The sequence below is a fragment of the Chanos chanos genome, chromosome 8, assembly GCF_902362185.1.
Source record: "Chanos chanos chromosome 8, fChaCha1.1, whole genome shotgun sequence".
Lineage (NCBI taxonomy): Eukaryota > Metazoa > Chordata > Actinopteri > Gonorynchiformes > Chanidae > Chanos > Chanos chanos.
In genome coordinates, this window is record NC_044502.1 from 31,202,421 (window position 1) to 31,217,933 (window position 15,513).

General features: G+C 38.9%; 2 protein-coding genes across 2 annotated transcripts; both read left to right on the top strand.

The window, feature by feature from the left end:
* The first annotated feature begins 1,805 nt into the window (after positions 1-1,805).
* LOC115819571 (septin-4-like) lies at positions 1,806-5,839 on the top strand. Its single transcript, XM_030783075.1, has 11 exons — positions 1,806-1,901; positions 2,072-2,168; positions 2,331-2,417; positions 2,699-2,822; positions 3,090-3,224; positions 3,642-3,759; positions 4,267-4,378; positions 4,829-4,865; positions 5,027-5,121; positions 5,365-5,510; positions 5,810-5,839. Exons 1-11 carry the CDS (start codon positions 1,806-1,808, stop codon positions 5,837-5,839), a joined length of 1,077 nt encoding a protein of 358 aa, XP_030638935.1.
* A 674-nt stretch (positions 5,840-6,513) lies between these two features.
* LOC115819572 (septin-5-like) lies at positions 6,514-12,275 on the top strand. Its single transcript, XM_030783077.1, has 13 exons — positions 6,514-6,526; positions 6,857-6,876; positions 7,732-8,052; positions 8,214-8,310; positions 8,627-8,713; positions 9,594-9,717; positions 9,995-10,129; positions 10,353-10,470; positions 10,619-10,720; positions 10,847-10,943; positions 11,176-11,338; positions 11,614-11,713; positions 12,216-12,275. The coding sequence occupies exons 1-13, from the start codon at positions 6,514-6,516 to the stop codon at positions 12,273-12,275; spliced, it is 1,437 nt and encodes a 478-aa protein (XP_030638937.1).
* Positions 12,276-15,513: the final 3,238 nt, after the last annotated feature.

Genomic DNA, 15,513 nt, shown 5'->3' on the forward strand with positions numbered 1-15,513 from the left:
CCATCTAAATTCTCACTGCATTGTAGAGTACTGATTTAATGCTAGGTGGAAGAGGCCATAAAGCCACTATAAAGAGACTTAAATGAATACTAACAGTAAGTGCACTATAATCTTTTCAACCAGGGTGATTTCGTTATTATAACGTTTTTACTGCAATTCCGATTACGGTTGTCAGTCAGCAAGCATACGATAACCGTTAGAATGCTACACTAAACCGTCACCCTAGCTAGCTATGAAAATTCTTTGGAAGAATTATGAAGAAGTTTGGTAGTTAGCTGGAAAATTGTGTCTCAGACATTTGCCCGGTGTGATATAATATTTGACTATTAAAAAGGTTTGTGTTAGGCTAAATGTGGATATGACCAACCAGTTATTCTAAGAGCAAATGAGCAACATGTTCACTGCGTACCTGTCAAACCAGTCGTCTGCCCCCTTTGACTGTACCTTGCTGTGTCTTTATTAGAGTTTAGCGATCTGCAAATTATTTTCCTGGTTAGGGTAGTTGTTCTAAGGCCATTAAACGTAATTACAGTAAAAACGTGTAACGCAGTTCAGTTTTTTAATTCCGTTTTCCGTTGGGGAAAATCACATAGGTGGCTATGGTTGTCAGTGGCATTTTACAGACAAAGATCTCAGCTATTCCAATATACGGGAGTACAGTGCTCCTTCGAACACTTTCGGGCCGTTTTACTAAGTGTCTTTAGTGTGCTCGTGTTAGATAGTTTCGAGAATTAGTACTTTGGCCCATTATACGCATGTGGTAATACGATTGTGGATGAAGACAGGGTGCTAAATAGAAAGGACAGTTTCATTTAAGGATGCTAGATGCTTTGTAAAAGTAAAATTCAAAATATTTGCATCTGATGTTTGGCGCAATTTGATATTACTTACGGGAAAATGGTGATGGTGTTACTGGGGAGGTGGTATCTTGCTAGAGGACGGCGAGTAATCCTGTTTGTGTGAGGATCTCGGAGCCCTCTGAACAGCATCAAATAATAATACTACTACTACTACTACTACTACTAATAATAATAACAACAACAACAAGACATAGCAAAGAAAATTTAACATACAAGGTAATACAGTATGTATTCAGTGGATACATTCTTTTGAGCTGCATGTGACCAAAGTTTAATTGTGATTAAACATAATTACTCACAACAAATCATGCAAGTAATCCTCAGTTTCAGTTTAATCCTAATTTAATTTAAAAACATAATTTCCTTGTTAACTTCTAAATTTTATCCAGGCACTCAGACTGATGGAGTTGATTTTCAAGGTAAGCAGACAGCTAACTGATGTCTTGTATCCAGTGTGTGCCAGTCAATCTTTGATTGTTTGTGAATGATCTTTAGTCATTACAGTACCTGTCTGTAGCACAGGGGCACACAGATGATCACTAACACATATAACGATGACTGTACCATGCTTTTTCCCAAATATTTTAGATCATACGTTTGTTTTCAATTCACTGAAAACTTTTATCCATATCTGTCTGTTTGCATCTCATCTTCTCGGTCACTCCCGGCCCAGATGCTGAGGTAGGATACATGCCCATTAAAATGTTTTAATGTGTCATAATCTAGTGACTGACTGAGGCTGTTTCTGCATTCAAAAATGACTCTACCACACATCATTTGTCCTTGTTCCAGTTCTCTAATTTGTTATTGGAGGATACTGAAGACTTTGGGTTGGATAGCATTCTCAGAGAATTCCCCCCTGATGGTGCCAGTCAAACAGGGGACACTGACAGCCGTACCGCGGGTGGGTTTTGTTTTTCATCTCCACTGCCTGAGCACAGATATATGCTGGACCCCATCGGCTATGGCACCAACTCCCTGCCACCCCCTCCTCGACCCAAGAGTCCTTGGGGCCGCTTCGATCCATATGACTCTGTAGAGGTATTGTAACCACTGATCTATGGCCCAGTGTATAGCTGTTAGGCTAGTGTTGCTTTATATGTTGAGCTGTTGGCATAGATATAGTTCTATATACTAAACATTTATTTGTGTTTATCAGTGATAAAATATTTCAGCTAAGTGTGTATCTCTTGCTCCCTTTCACCTTGTAGGACCAGGATAAGGAATATGTTGGATTTGCCACATTGCCAAACCAGGTCCACAGAAAATCTGTCAAAAAGGGCTTTGAGTTCACGCTGATGGTAGTTGGTAAGGACAATGGCTTTTTGGGGGTTTTTTTCATGGGGAACATTGAATTCTCAGGTAAATTCTACTAATTATATCAAATCACAAGTAATCACAGTACTGTTTGAGTATTATTATTTGCTAGTGGTTTTTGAATTCGATAGCACAGACGTGTGTCTTCTGCAGGGGAATCTGGCTTAGGCAAATCCACACTTGTCAACAGTCTCTTCCTCACAGATCTCTATAAGGGAAGAGTTCTACATAACGCCCCCGGTAATTAGGACCTGTCTCATCAAACAAATCTGCATTAATCAGAATGCCATTTTTTATTAAAAAATAGATTTTTGCCATTGATATTTTCTGTATTGTTCCCTAAGAAAATTAGGACATAAATTTAGCACTGGTAAAGTTGTCTGTCTGAGCTATCAGCAGTGGCCATGTTTAATATCTTGACACCCCACAGATTATCTCCACTGACAGTGAGAGTACAGGTTAAAGTTGATTAGTCATATTAATGAGTGCTTGAATGCTGAGTTTTTGTGGTCTCTACACAGAAAGGGTTGCTCAAACTGTAGCAATTACCAAGAACACTGTGGAAATTGTGGAAAAGGGAGTCAAACTGAAGCTTAACATTGTGGACACACCAGGTTTTGGGGATGCTGTCAATAACATTCAGAGGTACAACTAGGGATAAACCTCATAGTGTGATTTACTCCCTAATGGACTAATATACACACATCCCAACTCATTTACTGTCCCTTTTAATGAGAGTGAATGTATCCATCATGTGTCTATCATATCCAAGGAGCTGGAGACATAAAAACACAGTTATACCCTATGCCAATTCACTGGCTGTTATTGGTGTTTTTAGTCATGTACATTGTGAATTGCTGTTACAACAGTGTGTGTGTGTGTGTGTGTGTGTGGTTGTGCATGTATTTGCAGCTGGAGAGCAGTATCTGATTATGTTGACCGTCAGTTTGAGCAGTACCGCAGGGATGAGACTGGTCTCAATCGCAAAAACATCCAAGACAACCGTATTCACTGTTGCCTCTATTTCATCTCACCCTATGGGCATGGGTATGAGGACCACACCTAAATCATAGGCCAGTCCATGTGAACAGTCATTTCTCTGATATTTCAGTCTTTATTCACTGAATCTTATGACTCTCAGTTTCAGAGAAAAATGTGAATGAGCTATTTTATTTTACCACTGAAGGACACTGTAAATGACTTGCCACACAACATCAATATTTTGTTGGGATTGTTTTGTTCTGCACTTTATCCTCTTTCACGATGTCATGTGATTAGTTTAGATCAGCATTTTACTTAATATCAAAACAAGCCGAATTTAGCTTTTAGCTAATAGGAATAAATTGAATAATCATTAGGCTTGTAGAGAGCCTTTGTGAACTTAAAACTTCGAACTTGGTAGTCTAGCTATCTTTGGTTGACCCTTCTGTGTAATCATGGAGTGAACTTCACTGTCTCTTTTAGTCTTAGACCGCTGGATGTGGAGTTTATGAGGTCTCTCCATGAGAAAGTCAACATTGTGCCAGTGCTGGCTAAAGCAGACAGCCTTACATCCTCAGAGCTTCGAAATATGAAAACCAGGGTGAGTCTAGATCTGTCTTTAGTTACATCTCATGGACTTTAGAACTCAAACAGAGCTTGGAGGTATGAGGTTGCACCTGTTGACTAGTGTTTCCATGCCTTAAAACAGCAATAGCTGAGTTTTACAAGGTGTTAGTGTTTTGTATCTGAAAGGAAATTAAACAGGCTTATAGTAAAACTAAAAAAAAAAAACCCAACTAATTTCATCAGTTCTTAGGTGCTGATACACATAAGCAACTTTCTGCCTGTTAGGCATCAATTTACAGGATTTTGTTCCAATCCAAAACTAACACAAATGAATCCTGAGTTTGAGTAAAGCCTTCATATAATTGATTTGGCAGATTTTAAATTTATCTCAATTGCACAGAACACCTTTACTCTTTTGTAGAATGTAGTTGTACTCGGGAAAATGCAATAACATAACCAAAATAAAATGAGATGCTTGGTGTGCTAACTAAGACAAGTTCTTCACTATACTGAGTATGATTTTACCATTCCTAATGGACAGATTATGACAGAGATTGACAAACACCGGATTAAGATTTATCAGTTCCCAGATTGTGATGAGGATGAGGATGAGCTGTTTAGAAGGCAGGACCTGGAACTGAAGGTGAAAGAAAGTATTGTGTTGACTAATATGGGGAGCTGTCTGCACATGCAGCATGTGAGAACAACAAGAGAATAAGGACCAAAAAATTCTTTTCAATCCAGTAAAATTGTCATTCCGTCATTTATTGCCCTCTGTTGAAAGAGTGATATCAGGATTTTTACTGTTGCGAACATATATTGCCCTCTAGTGGTTGAAATGTTTCACTATTTTGAGAGTAACGTTTAGTCTTAATGTGTGACGCATGAGCCTGTTAACTACTCAAAACCGTGTTTGCCAAATGGACTTTACTGATCAACAAGTCGTGGGATCCTAGACCCTTATGATAACATGCCTGGAATAATACATGCACATGTGTTTTGCATTGATGAAAAATGCAGTGTTTTGATTACAGCTTACTTTTTCCTGTATTTTCTTTGACAACAGCTACCATTAAAAAGTCTGAGTTGATATTTCACAATAGGAAGAATAGGGTGGGTTCACAGTGAGATAACGTCACTGTTAGAGGGTCCCACTGTTCATCTCTTAAGCTGTGTAATTGGTTTCGCTTTTTAAAAGGGCTGCAGATAGACATTGATCTTGCCAAGAAGAATGTATTATTGGTATAACTACAGGCAGCTGATATGTGACACTGTTTGGTTTCTCTCCAACTGTAATAGAGGAGCATACCTTTCGCAGTTGTTGGAAGCAACGCCATAGTGGAGAGTGAAGGCAGGAGGTTTAGGGCTCGAATTTATCCCTGGGGTGTTGTGGAAGGTAGGGAAATTGGATCCTTATACATGAAGTCAAAGTTAATCACAATACACCATTTGTCTAGCGTCAAAACGTTTTATCTTGTTTTGTTCAGTTCTCCTCAGTTTCTCTGGAGTTCATTAGTCTATTGTCATTTGTAATGGTCTTTACTGTGAAATGGGTGTCCTGTTTGATTATAGTTGGAAAAGGGACAGTATATGAACTGACACTGAAAATGTCATACGTGTGTAATTGTTATTGTGTCAGTGGAGAACGTGGCTCACAGTGATTTTGTGCACCTGAGGAACATGCTGGTGCGCACCCATATGCAAGACCTGAAGGACATGACCCAGGATGTCCACTATGAGAACTACCGCGCACAGTACCTGTGCAGAGGCGCATCCCCGGACCTAGTGAGAGACATTCACCTGTATACTCTTACAAAGTATCATGAGTTACTGTCGTCGACACCCTCATTTACTCATACATTCATTCATTCGTTCATTCACTTAATGTTTTACTTGTTAACATAATTAAATTGGAGTAGATATTCTTGTAGGTAAGATGTTGATTTTGTGAGTTACACTTACATTCTTTTCATCTGTGGTTGGATCAAGCAAGACTGATTTTGTCTTTTTAAGTTCTAAATCATTTCAGCAACATTACATTTCCCTTATTATTTGTTGTTTGTTTGTTTTTTTAATCCCTTTAGAGTTACAGCTTTGGTCATTTTGCTGTTTGATCGTGGGCAAAGGAATTCACTGATAGAGAACTTCCCTGGAGCAAAAATAAACTTGCATGAGAAATACCACTGTGTATGGTGTGTAATATACCTTAAAATTATCAGAGAATACCTGTGTAATGACAATGACATTTGTTACTCCATATAATTATTGATTTTATTGATCTTATTTAGATTTACCTGCACAAGACACATGTTCATGTTATTATTCTGTGATGGCATTTGTGCAAGGAAGTCATGGATATAGTAAATTGAGTTTAAAAAATGTTATCAATCAAAAGTCAAACGTTTGTGTAGTGTACTGAATTGTACTGAAAATGATCTTAGGTATTGTTAACAAAGCGGTCTAGTGCCATTCAGTGTATGGAGCCCGTCACTGCAAGACGCAGTCTGTCAACGTCATTAGCGTCCTCTTCTTTACCTTTCAATCTACCTCTTGGCATCTTGTCGTGAGAATTAAGTCTTGCAGGACTGGGACAAAAAGTAGTGTGTCAGACTGAAAACAACCAGCGGGAAGTATTGGAAGACTCGCCGGTGCCAACAAGTAGTACGCTCAACGAAGGGGTACTCGCCGAGATAAGTAAACATATCTGTAAACGTCAGTCAGACTTTTTGAAGCCCTCTCTCAACTGATGGACCCTTCATCGCCAAATACCAATCGTTTCATTAACGCGATGTACAAACGTGGTAAGTGTTTTTCTGTTCATTTAATAAATTATTTACATCATCAAGAACTGTGTAGAGCTCTTCAAATGGGTCATTTGCCATCAAAATTATGCCAAGGTGAAACTGTTTCAGTCCTTAGCAAAATGAACAAACTAGGAAATAATAAATAAAATAACCTGTAGAAAACCCTCTGTGAAGTGAATGAAATTATACTCTTACTGAGAAGTTCATTGCCAGTTCGTGTTTTGTAGTTGATATTTAGTCCAAATAAATCAACGTAAGCATACTAGTGAAAAGTACACTCATTTGATTATTTACTTTTTCAAATCCTCTTCTGTGCTTTCATGCCAGGATTTGGACCAGATGGTGAGGTATGGACTTATATCAATATATTAACGATAATGATTAGTAAACATGTTCAAGCGATGTATGAACTGGTGCTGTTTGCAAATGCACTTTATTCTCTGGTCGGTTGTAGCCACAACCCCCCACCTTTCCCTCGTCTTACTGGAGATCACAGCATTAGCGTTAAGCATTAATCTGGCTGCAGAAGGCACTGCGTAATGAGAAGTGACATGTAAGGAGATGGATCACGTTGCCTACAACCGCAGCAGTGGTCACAGTCACTGCTTTGGTAGCCTGTGAGGTAGAATTTTAAATGGCCCGTGTGCGGCTGGTAATGTTTAAAACCAGAATAATTTTGGAATCCTGTAGAGACTTCTTGATAGAACAGTGGGACCATATTTTGCAGAATAATGTCCTTGTTTACTTAAACAGACACCAGAGCATTTTGCTCGTATTAGACATTTTCGGGGCTACCTTTGTATCTATTGCAGGTGCAGCTTCTTATTCTCACTGAGAAATCTTTGTTCTTTAACTTTTAGGCACATTATGTGAGATTTGAAACTGTGAAGCATACATGTACATTTTGAGGTGGTTTGGGAGTCCTGTGTAGTTAGTTTTGTCTGTAGATGCAAAGCCTCGACATAAAAAAAACCACTGGATTAATAATGTTGCTTAGACAGTGCTGCTTGGATAAAGTTTATAAAAATTGGATAAATTTATTTGCTATTTCCTTCATCAAAAAGGAAGTGTTTGGCCATTTCAGGTACACACTCTACAAACAAAACCTCTCAGATTTGGTATCTACACATCATCTTCCAGTTGGCCACTTTTCTCAGGACCATTAAGCTCTCCATTCTGTCAATCTCATGTCTCTTTCCCAGCTGTCCAGTTTGTCTATAGAAGACCCAGAGGACGCAGAGCTGGCCTACACCATGCGAGACCTCCCTCCCAGGACAGGCCACATTTTCACTGGGCGGGACACACCTGTGATGGACAGAGAGTCAGAGGGCAGTGCCCGCCCACACACTCCAGGTACGCCCACCTTCATGCGTTCCTGTGGCATGGTGAGAAGCTTCCTGGGCTCGGAGCCAGACCATCTGCGTAGGGGCCAACTCAGCTCAGCAAGCTCTCTGGATTCACCACTCAGCCCTTCACGACCCAAGAGCCCATGGGGCCGCTTCGACCCCTATGACTCTGCTGAGGTAACACAGAACAAATTTTGATTCCAGATAAATTGTGTTTCAGGTTCAAGTTTTGAGATCAAATGAAATTCTGTCTAACACTAGTGAAGAAGCTTCAGTTTTGCCTTAATGAAGTGTAAAATGAGATTCGTTTATTTACCATAAAATGAATTTCATTTTAGGACCAAGATAAAGAGTATGTGGGCTTCGCAACACTACCAAATCAAGTGCACAGAAAAACAGTGAAAAAGGGTTTTGCCTTTACGCTCATGGTGGCAGGTGAGGAGGTGGACTGGTTATAAAACAGTTGATGGTTGTTGGCAATTGATGTTGTTTGTGCTTTGGAGCAATGCTTTATTTCAAAACAAATTCATTATTCTGAATCTTTCGGGCTCTCTGAGCTCTAGGTATTTTGGAAATATCACAAGTTCTCAGTTTTAAGGTCTCAGTATAGTATGGTCATGCCTGAATTATAGAATCCCAGTAGCTGTGGTTTCATACTGTGAATGATAAAATAATTATTTGGTCGCATAGTCAATCACATAGTCAATCTCTCTCCGTCTCTCACTCTCTGTGACTCTCTCTTTGATAATAGGAGAGTCTGGATTAGGGAAGTCCACACTGGTCAACAGCCTCTTTCTGACAGATCTTTACAAAGACAGGAAGGTGCCGAATGCTGAGGGTAAGCTGTAGATGTCTCTGTTTCATCTATGAATGTATTCTGTATTAGTTTGGTACACATACTGTGAAACACAAAATGACTGACGGCATCTGGATCTTAAAAACATATTTCATCCATTAATACTAAGAGTTATTAAAGTTCTTTGGGTGCTTTCAACAGGTAGAATAACAAAGTGAGCCATAGCTCTTGATTGCTCAGCTTTTGATAGTTTCCCTATCCTTTTCTTCAATAGGATTTTTTTTCAATGTAAAGATGCAAATACACACAGTGATCCCAGTAATCAAGGCAGCATATCATAAAGCCCGCTTCTTTCATTTCAACATGTTGCCGTCCTGACATTTTTGGTAGACAAAACTATTGGGCATTTTCTCTCCTTCATACCCAGAGCTATGACTGTGTCATTTACCAGGTATACAGTATATTCATAAACACAGATGAATACCACACCTTGCAAACGACACAGTCGAGCAGTACTGTAAAACAGCATTGCACTTTGCTGGCACATCATAAAACATCTGGTACACACACTCTTCAGTATAGGTGGTTGGAGTTGAAACAGACATTTGAAATAGTTCATAAGCATGGGTGTGTGTTTTTGCACCCCTTTGAGTTCACTATGTGAGCAGTTTGGGGTCTTGTCACCATAGCTAGACAGAACGCATGCATTCTAGTTATGTTGCAGAGCTCAAAAAATCATTATCATAAATTCTAAAACAGTGAGAATTGTCTCAGTATTTGTAAGGATGTTGTTTCGGGAACAGTTGTTCTCCAAAACTGATAGCCTTTTTGATACATCAAATGCTTTTTTGGCTTATTATGGTCTGTGAATGTTGTCCTGCAGATTCCAGAATGTCTTCTTTGTTTTGTTCTCTGCACACAGAGCGGATTGCACAGACAGTGCATATAACCAAACACACAGTCAGCATCGAGGAGAAGGGGATCAAGTTGAGGCTGACCATCGTGGACACACCGGGGTTTGGGGATGCTGTCAACAACACAGAGAGGTGACCCTACTGTAATATTCACTGAAAGGTGCTCTCATAAGAGAAGTCCAATAACAGAGAAATAAGACAAACTACAAGTTTAAGACTGATTCTAATTTTATTTTGACTTTTCCATCTTTTGATTGGTTTGCCGTACTGCTAAATAACAAATATTTTTTTTAGTATTAAAATTATATTATCTTTATCTCTTTAGTGGCTGTATGTACTCGCTCTCCATTTAATTTCAGTGAATCAAGCCTACTTTATTAATCTTATTCGGACATGTCTATTTTCATAGTTGGAAACCAATTGAGGACTATATTGACCAGCAGTTTGAACAGTACTTCAGAGATGAGAGTGGCCTGAACAGAAAGAACATTCAGGATAATCGCGTCCACTGCTGCCTTTACTTCATCTCACCCTATGGACACGGGTACGATAACCAAGAACATTAGCCAGACAAAGTGATACTGCTCAGAAGATCTGTGATCTGTGATTTGTAAGAACAGTATAATACAGCTGTGTCTGACCCGCTGACTTGTGTCGTGTCTGGCTTAGATGGTTGGATGAATAATCTTTATGAATAATGTCAATCTAGCATCATGAATATTTAAATTAGGATATAGCCGTGGTATTCTCTGCATTGTTTCTTTTAGTCTTAGACCCATGGATGTGGAGTTTATGAAGGCTCTCCATGAGAAAGTCAACATTGTGCCGGTACTGGCTAAAGCAGACAGCCTTACACCAGCAGAAGTCAGGAGAAAGAAACTGAAGGTGTGTTTTTATGTGTGCACCAGCATATATTTATATGATTTTACTGCGTGATTGTTTCAGGTTCTCTCGCCATTACTTCCTGTGTGTTTCTGTATTTGTGTTTAATAATCTAACGTAAATTTGACTTTGTGTTTGCTCTCATACACAGATTCGTGAAGAGATTGAGAAATTTGGCATTAATATTTACCAGTTTCCTGAATGTGACTCAGATGAAGATGAGGAGTTTAAGCGTCAGGACCAGGAGCTGAAGGTAAACTCTGTCATCTCTCCTTTCTAGTTATGCAGTAACTTTAAAGCCTCTGTGGTGATTTGTTTTAATGTACATAAAAATTAAATCTTAAACTGTGTGTTGTACCTGTAACCCTCTGACCCTCAGGACAGCATTCCTTTCGCTGTGATCGGCAGTAACGTTATAGTTGAAAACAAGGGAAAAAGATTTAGATGTCGTCAGTACCCTTGGGGCATGGTTGAAGGTAATATATTCCATTTTATTCTCTTCAGCTTTTCATTACTCTGTCATTTTCTATAATCAGGAGCTTTCTGAACAATCCATTAAATAATGTTTTTCTTTTTCAGTAAACTGAACTCTGAGTTGTAATTAGATATCACTTGGTTTGGGGTATGGGTATTTTCCTAGCCAAGATGATATTTGATCCGTAATGTCAGAATGTGTATAGCTGATGTGACGTGCCTTTGTTGTGACAGTGGAGAACCCTGCTCACTCAGACTTCCTAAAGCTGAGGAACATGCTGGTGCGCACACACATGCAGGACCTAAAGGATGTGACGCGAGAGACACACTATGAGAACTACCGTGCACAGTGTATCCAGAGTATGACCCGCATGGTGGTACAAGAGAGGAAACGCAGGTGGGCAGGGCCTTGCATTATTCACGCACACACACACACACACACACACACACACATGCACACACTCTACACACGCAGTACACGCACGTACATCCAGGAGAAAACAGACTGGAGGATTTACAGTACATATCATCGATCTAATTATCAGTAACACCTTCTGGTATCGCTTATGAAAATCTCTTGGCATTAGCCCAATTTAAACAATGCTTCACTTGACTTACTATGACAATTTGTTGTTTTCTTACCTGGTGACTCATCTGTTAAATGTCTTACAGTTTATGCAACCGTCTGAGAGAGAGTGTCTCTGACTTACCCATCCCTCTTGTACCCGTGGACAGTGAAACAGAGCGACTGATCTGGGAGAAGGATGAGGAGGTAAAGGGTTTCCATTTAATGTCTCTATGACTTCAGCCTGCCCTCAGTCAGAGTTTACTCCTCACTACCGCTGCACCAGGGTTTGTCTTTAAAAAGCATAAATAAAGCCGTCCGGTTTAAAATGACTGTTTTCTTTTTGCCAGTCAGTTATTGTTAGACTGCAGGATCGACATGGGCCAGGGTGCTACAGGGGTCATGACTGTTAAAGACTTTCAATATAAGTTTCTGTCTTGTCAAAAATGTTGCTGTCTCCTGTGGCTTGTCTCGTTTTGCTGATGCAAGTAAGATGCAAGCTGGATCTGATTTCGCGGCACACTTTTGTGTACCACAAACAAGTTTAACCAAAACAGGAATGTTCTGTTAAACTGTTGTTCAGAGCACAGTGGGTGAGTGTGTGTGTGTGTGTGTGTGTGTGTGTCTGTCTGTCCGTCTGTGTGTATTTGTGTGTGTCTCTGTGGGTGTATTTTGCTCTGTTGAATCTTATGTCTATTTTACCCCCCAGCTCCGGCGAATGCAAGAAATTCTTCAGAGGATTCAAGAGCAGATGCGTCACGGGCATTAAGAACAATCCAAACCTGCTGTCTGATGTGTGGAGGTCACATTTACACTGTGCTGTCTAAGACTTTGCTTTTTTTATATGTTTTATTCTTTGTTGAATAGAGTATGCAACTACTAATTTTGGAGTGGGCCATGGGTGGGCATGTCTAGACAGGACATAAGATCTCCAGATAATTGGTTGACTCTAATACTCTTGTAATAATGTCCAGAAAGCACTGGTTGGTATAGGAAACCAGTGTAATAAAGGCAGTTCACTGTATATAGTCTGTCTGTATGAGCTACACAGAGGAAATGACATCCACAGATGGTAAGGGTGGTCTGTGGGGGTGACACAGTGTACATGTATAAAAATCAGAAGTATACTCTCCCACTAAAAGTTGCTGTTATTTTTACTCATCTATAAAAATCTTTTCTTATTTCTTTGTGAATAAGATATTAATATGAACAGGACTGATTAGCTGAGTGTGCACTGGACACCTGTGAATGGAGAGTTTAGGAATGACAAATGCTGGTGTTGCCCTTCCATGGCCTGGACAGTCACTAAAACTGTTTATAGGTAGTTGACACAACACCTCATTTTACAGTAATTAAATGAAAATACAAATTATGTGTATTCTCTGTTACACAAAAGTTCAGTAATGATGAAGAATAGTGTATTGTTATGGTTACTTCACTGTCAAGCAAAATATGCCTTCTTTTCTTACACCATTTTTAACTTAAACATGCAAAATGTCCTGCGGTGTGACTGTGATAGGCACGGTGCAGTAAATGTAAACATCAGTAAAATAAACAGTTATGCCTGAAAATGGATTAAAGGACCTTTGACATTATTTCAAAGGGGTTTACATTTCTAAATGATGCTCTCTGATATCACTGGTGTGATATGAGATGGATCACAGTTCCCAATATTTTGTAATCAAAATGTAGTCCTGCAACATGATGCAAAATATCTATTTCACAAATGAACAATTTTACCTCCACATGTGGGGTCCTTTATCAGACCATCACCTGAAAGTCTGGCAGACATTGGAAATGTGGATGTGAAGGTCAGAGGGTGAGTGTTCATCTCCTATTAATTTGAAATTTTCATACTTTCAGGTGAACCGCTGATCTGTCCATTTCCTTCTTTCTTGTGGTGTGATGTATCTACATTATAAATATCAAAAGATTTTAATGTGCAGATTATTTCATCGTATAGAAATATCATATATATCTAGCCACTAACAGATGAAAGACTAACAGCAGAGGGGCCTCCAAATGACCTTGAAGCTGTATACGTCCTGTCACGTGAGAGCACTGTCCTATGGTGTGACATGAATTACCTCACTGAAGTGCCTTTAGAAGATCATACTTGCTCAGCTATGAAGTATAAAATTTTGATAATTTCCTTTCATATGTGAGGCTACATATTCCACTTGTTTGTTTCACTTGTTTGAGTATTGTCCTGTACCCTGTCAAACATTTTACAAAGTAAAAAAAACAAAAAAAAAACACTCCCAGATCCAACAGAATCATAAATGTCATAAGATTTATTACCAATCTTCAATATGTTCTGTATTAATTGTAGCATATTACATTTCATCATTACTCTTTAGTACTGTTATTTTTAAACATAGTGGACATTTAGATCTTAATGCAGCCCAAAATGTACAGGCGATATTTAACTTAGACTTTCTCCATAGGGAAAATGCTGTTTTTTTATATATATAATATCAAAGTACAATGAGGTCTATCTTTCCACCACATCATACAGTATAATATATGGTCCCAAAAACAAAATGAAAGAATTAAAAAAAATTAACACAAAGAATTGCAATCTACATGCAAAATCAGGCAATGGTATATATTTAAAATACATACATATATGTGAATACGTGCATACATCTCACATATACACATACATACATATATTAGAAAAAAAGGACAAACGAAATTGAGGTTAGACTACTTTTTCTTTTTTTCTCCTTTTTTCATTCTTTTTTTTCTTTTTTTTTTTTTAACTAAACATGATGTTGAATGTCTTTGTTCCTCGCACAAAAAAAGGGTAAAAGCTCATATTAAACTGCTATACAAAATCAGACACAGAACACAATTTTTTCCCCCCACCTATGTGGACTCGATTGAGGGAGGGCTACGGTTAAAGCAGGCAGTCACAGTGTTGTTGCTAAAAGGAAGTGTCTGATGCAGCTCTACACGGGACAGACACATCTGTGTACCCCATCATTAGAGCCTGCATACCTGTTAAACAGAATCTCAACACCTGTTCAACAATGCTGCAGCATCCGTGGAGCACAACTTAAACATCAGCACAGGAGGACAAAAGTGTCATAACCTCAGTTTGCGTTATCTTAAAAATAATCTATTTGTTAACACGGAGTTAGGTATAGCTACTGTGATGCTATGAGGACCACTATGGAGATGTTGGACTTTTCTCCTCTTTTTTTTTTAGTTGGAAATCAGTAATAGCGACCTACAGTAGATGATGTTTAAAGAGATTTGTACAGAAAGAGGTTGAAGTGTTACTGTCCTGAATCAGAGGAAAAGTATGTTTATCGTATTGTCATCATTTACAGTGACAAATGTGGACTGCAGAATTGTCTTTTTCTGATGCATCAGAGCACTACCAATGTGGTCACACAGGAACCTGCATCACTCAACATAAAAAAAGAACACACACACACACACACTTTCACTTGTACACAAGGACAAAAGCTACAAAAGAAACTGTCCAACTGAATTTTCTTTTCCACAAAGAACCTTGTTGGGACTCATGACTGACATAGATATTGAAACATACCAACATACACAGGAGGAATGTAACCAGAGAGACCACAACGTACAGCTTGCATGTGTGCTGGTGAGTCAGTTAGCTGTTAAGTTAAAGCTGGATTTCACTCATTGAGTCTCAAAGTTGATCCTACACTCAGATGTCGATTATTCTTCAGCCTGGAGACTATAACTCTCCAGATAACTGGAGGTATCCAGTGCCGTCGAAATAGAGGAAGATCATGTGACCAAAAGGTTACGGATCACATCCGGACCATTTTCAAGGATTTTCAGAGTTTAAATGCTTATAGTTCATTTCAAACATGCACCTTTTTTTTTAAATACAGGTACTTGTTCAAGCGCACTCAAGCCTACAACAGGTTGTATTTCTGAGAGCTAGTAATCTTAATTCACAACTTGCGACCAGCTATAAGCCTTCTACTGGTGCTGTATTTACGATCTGAGAACAACAGTCA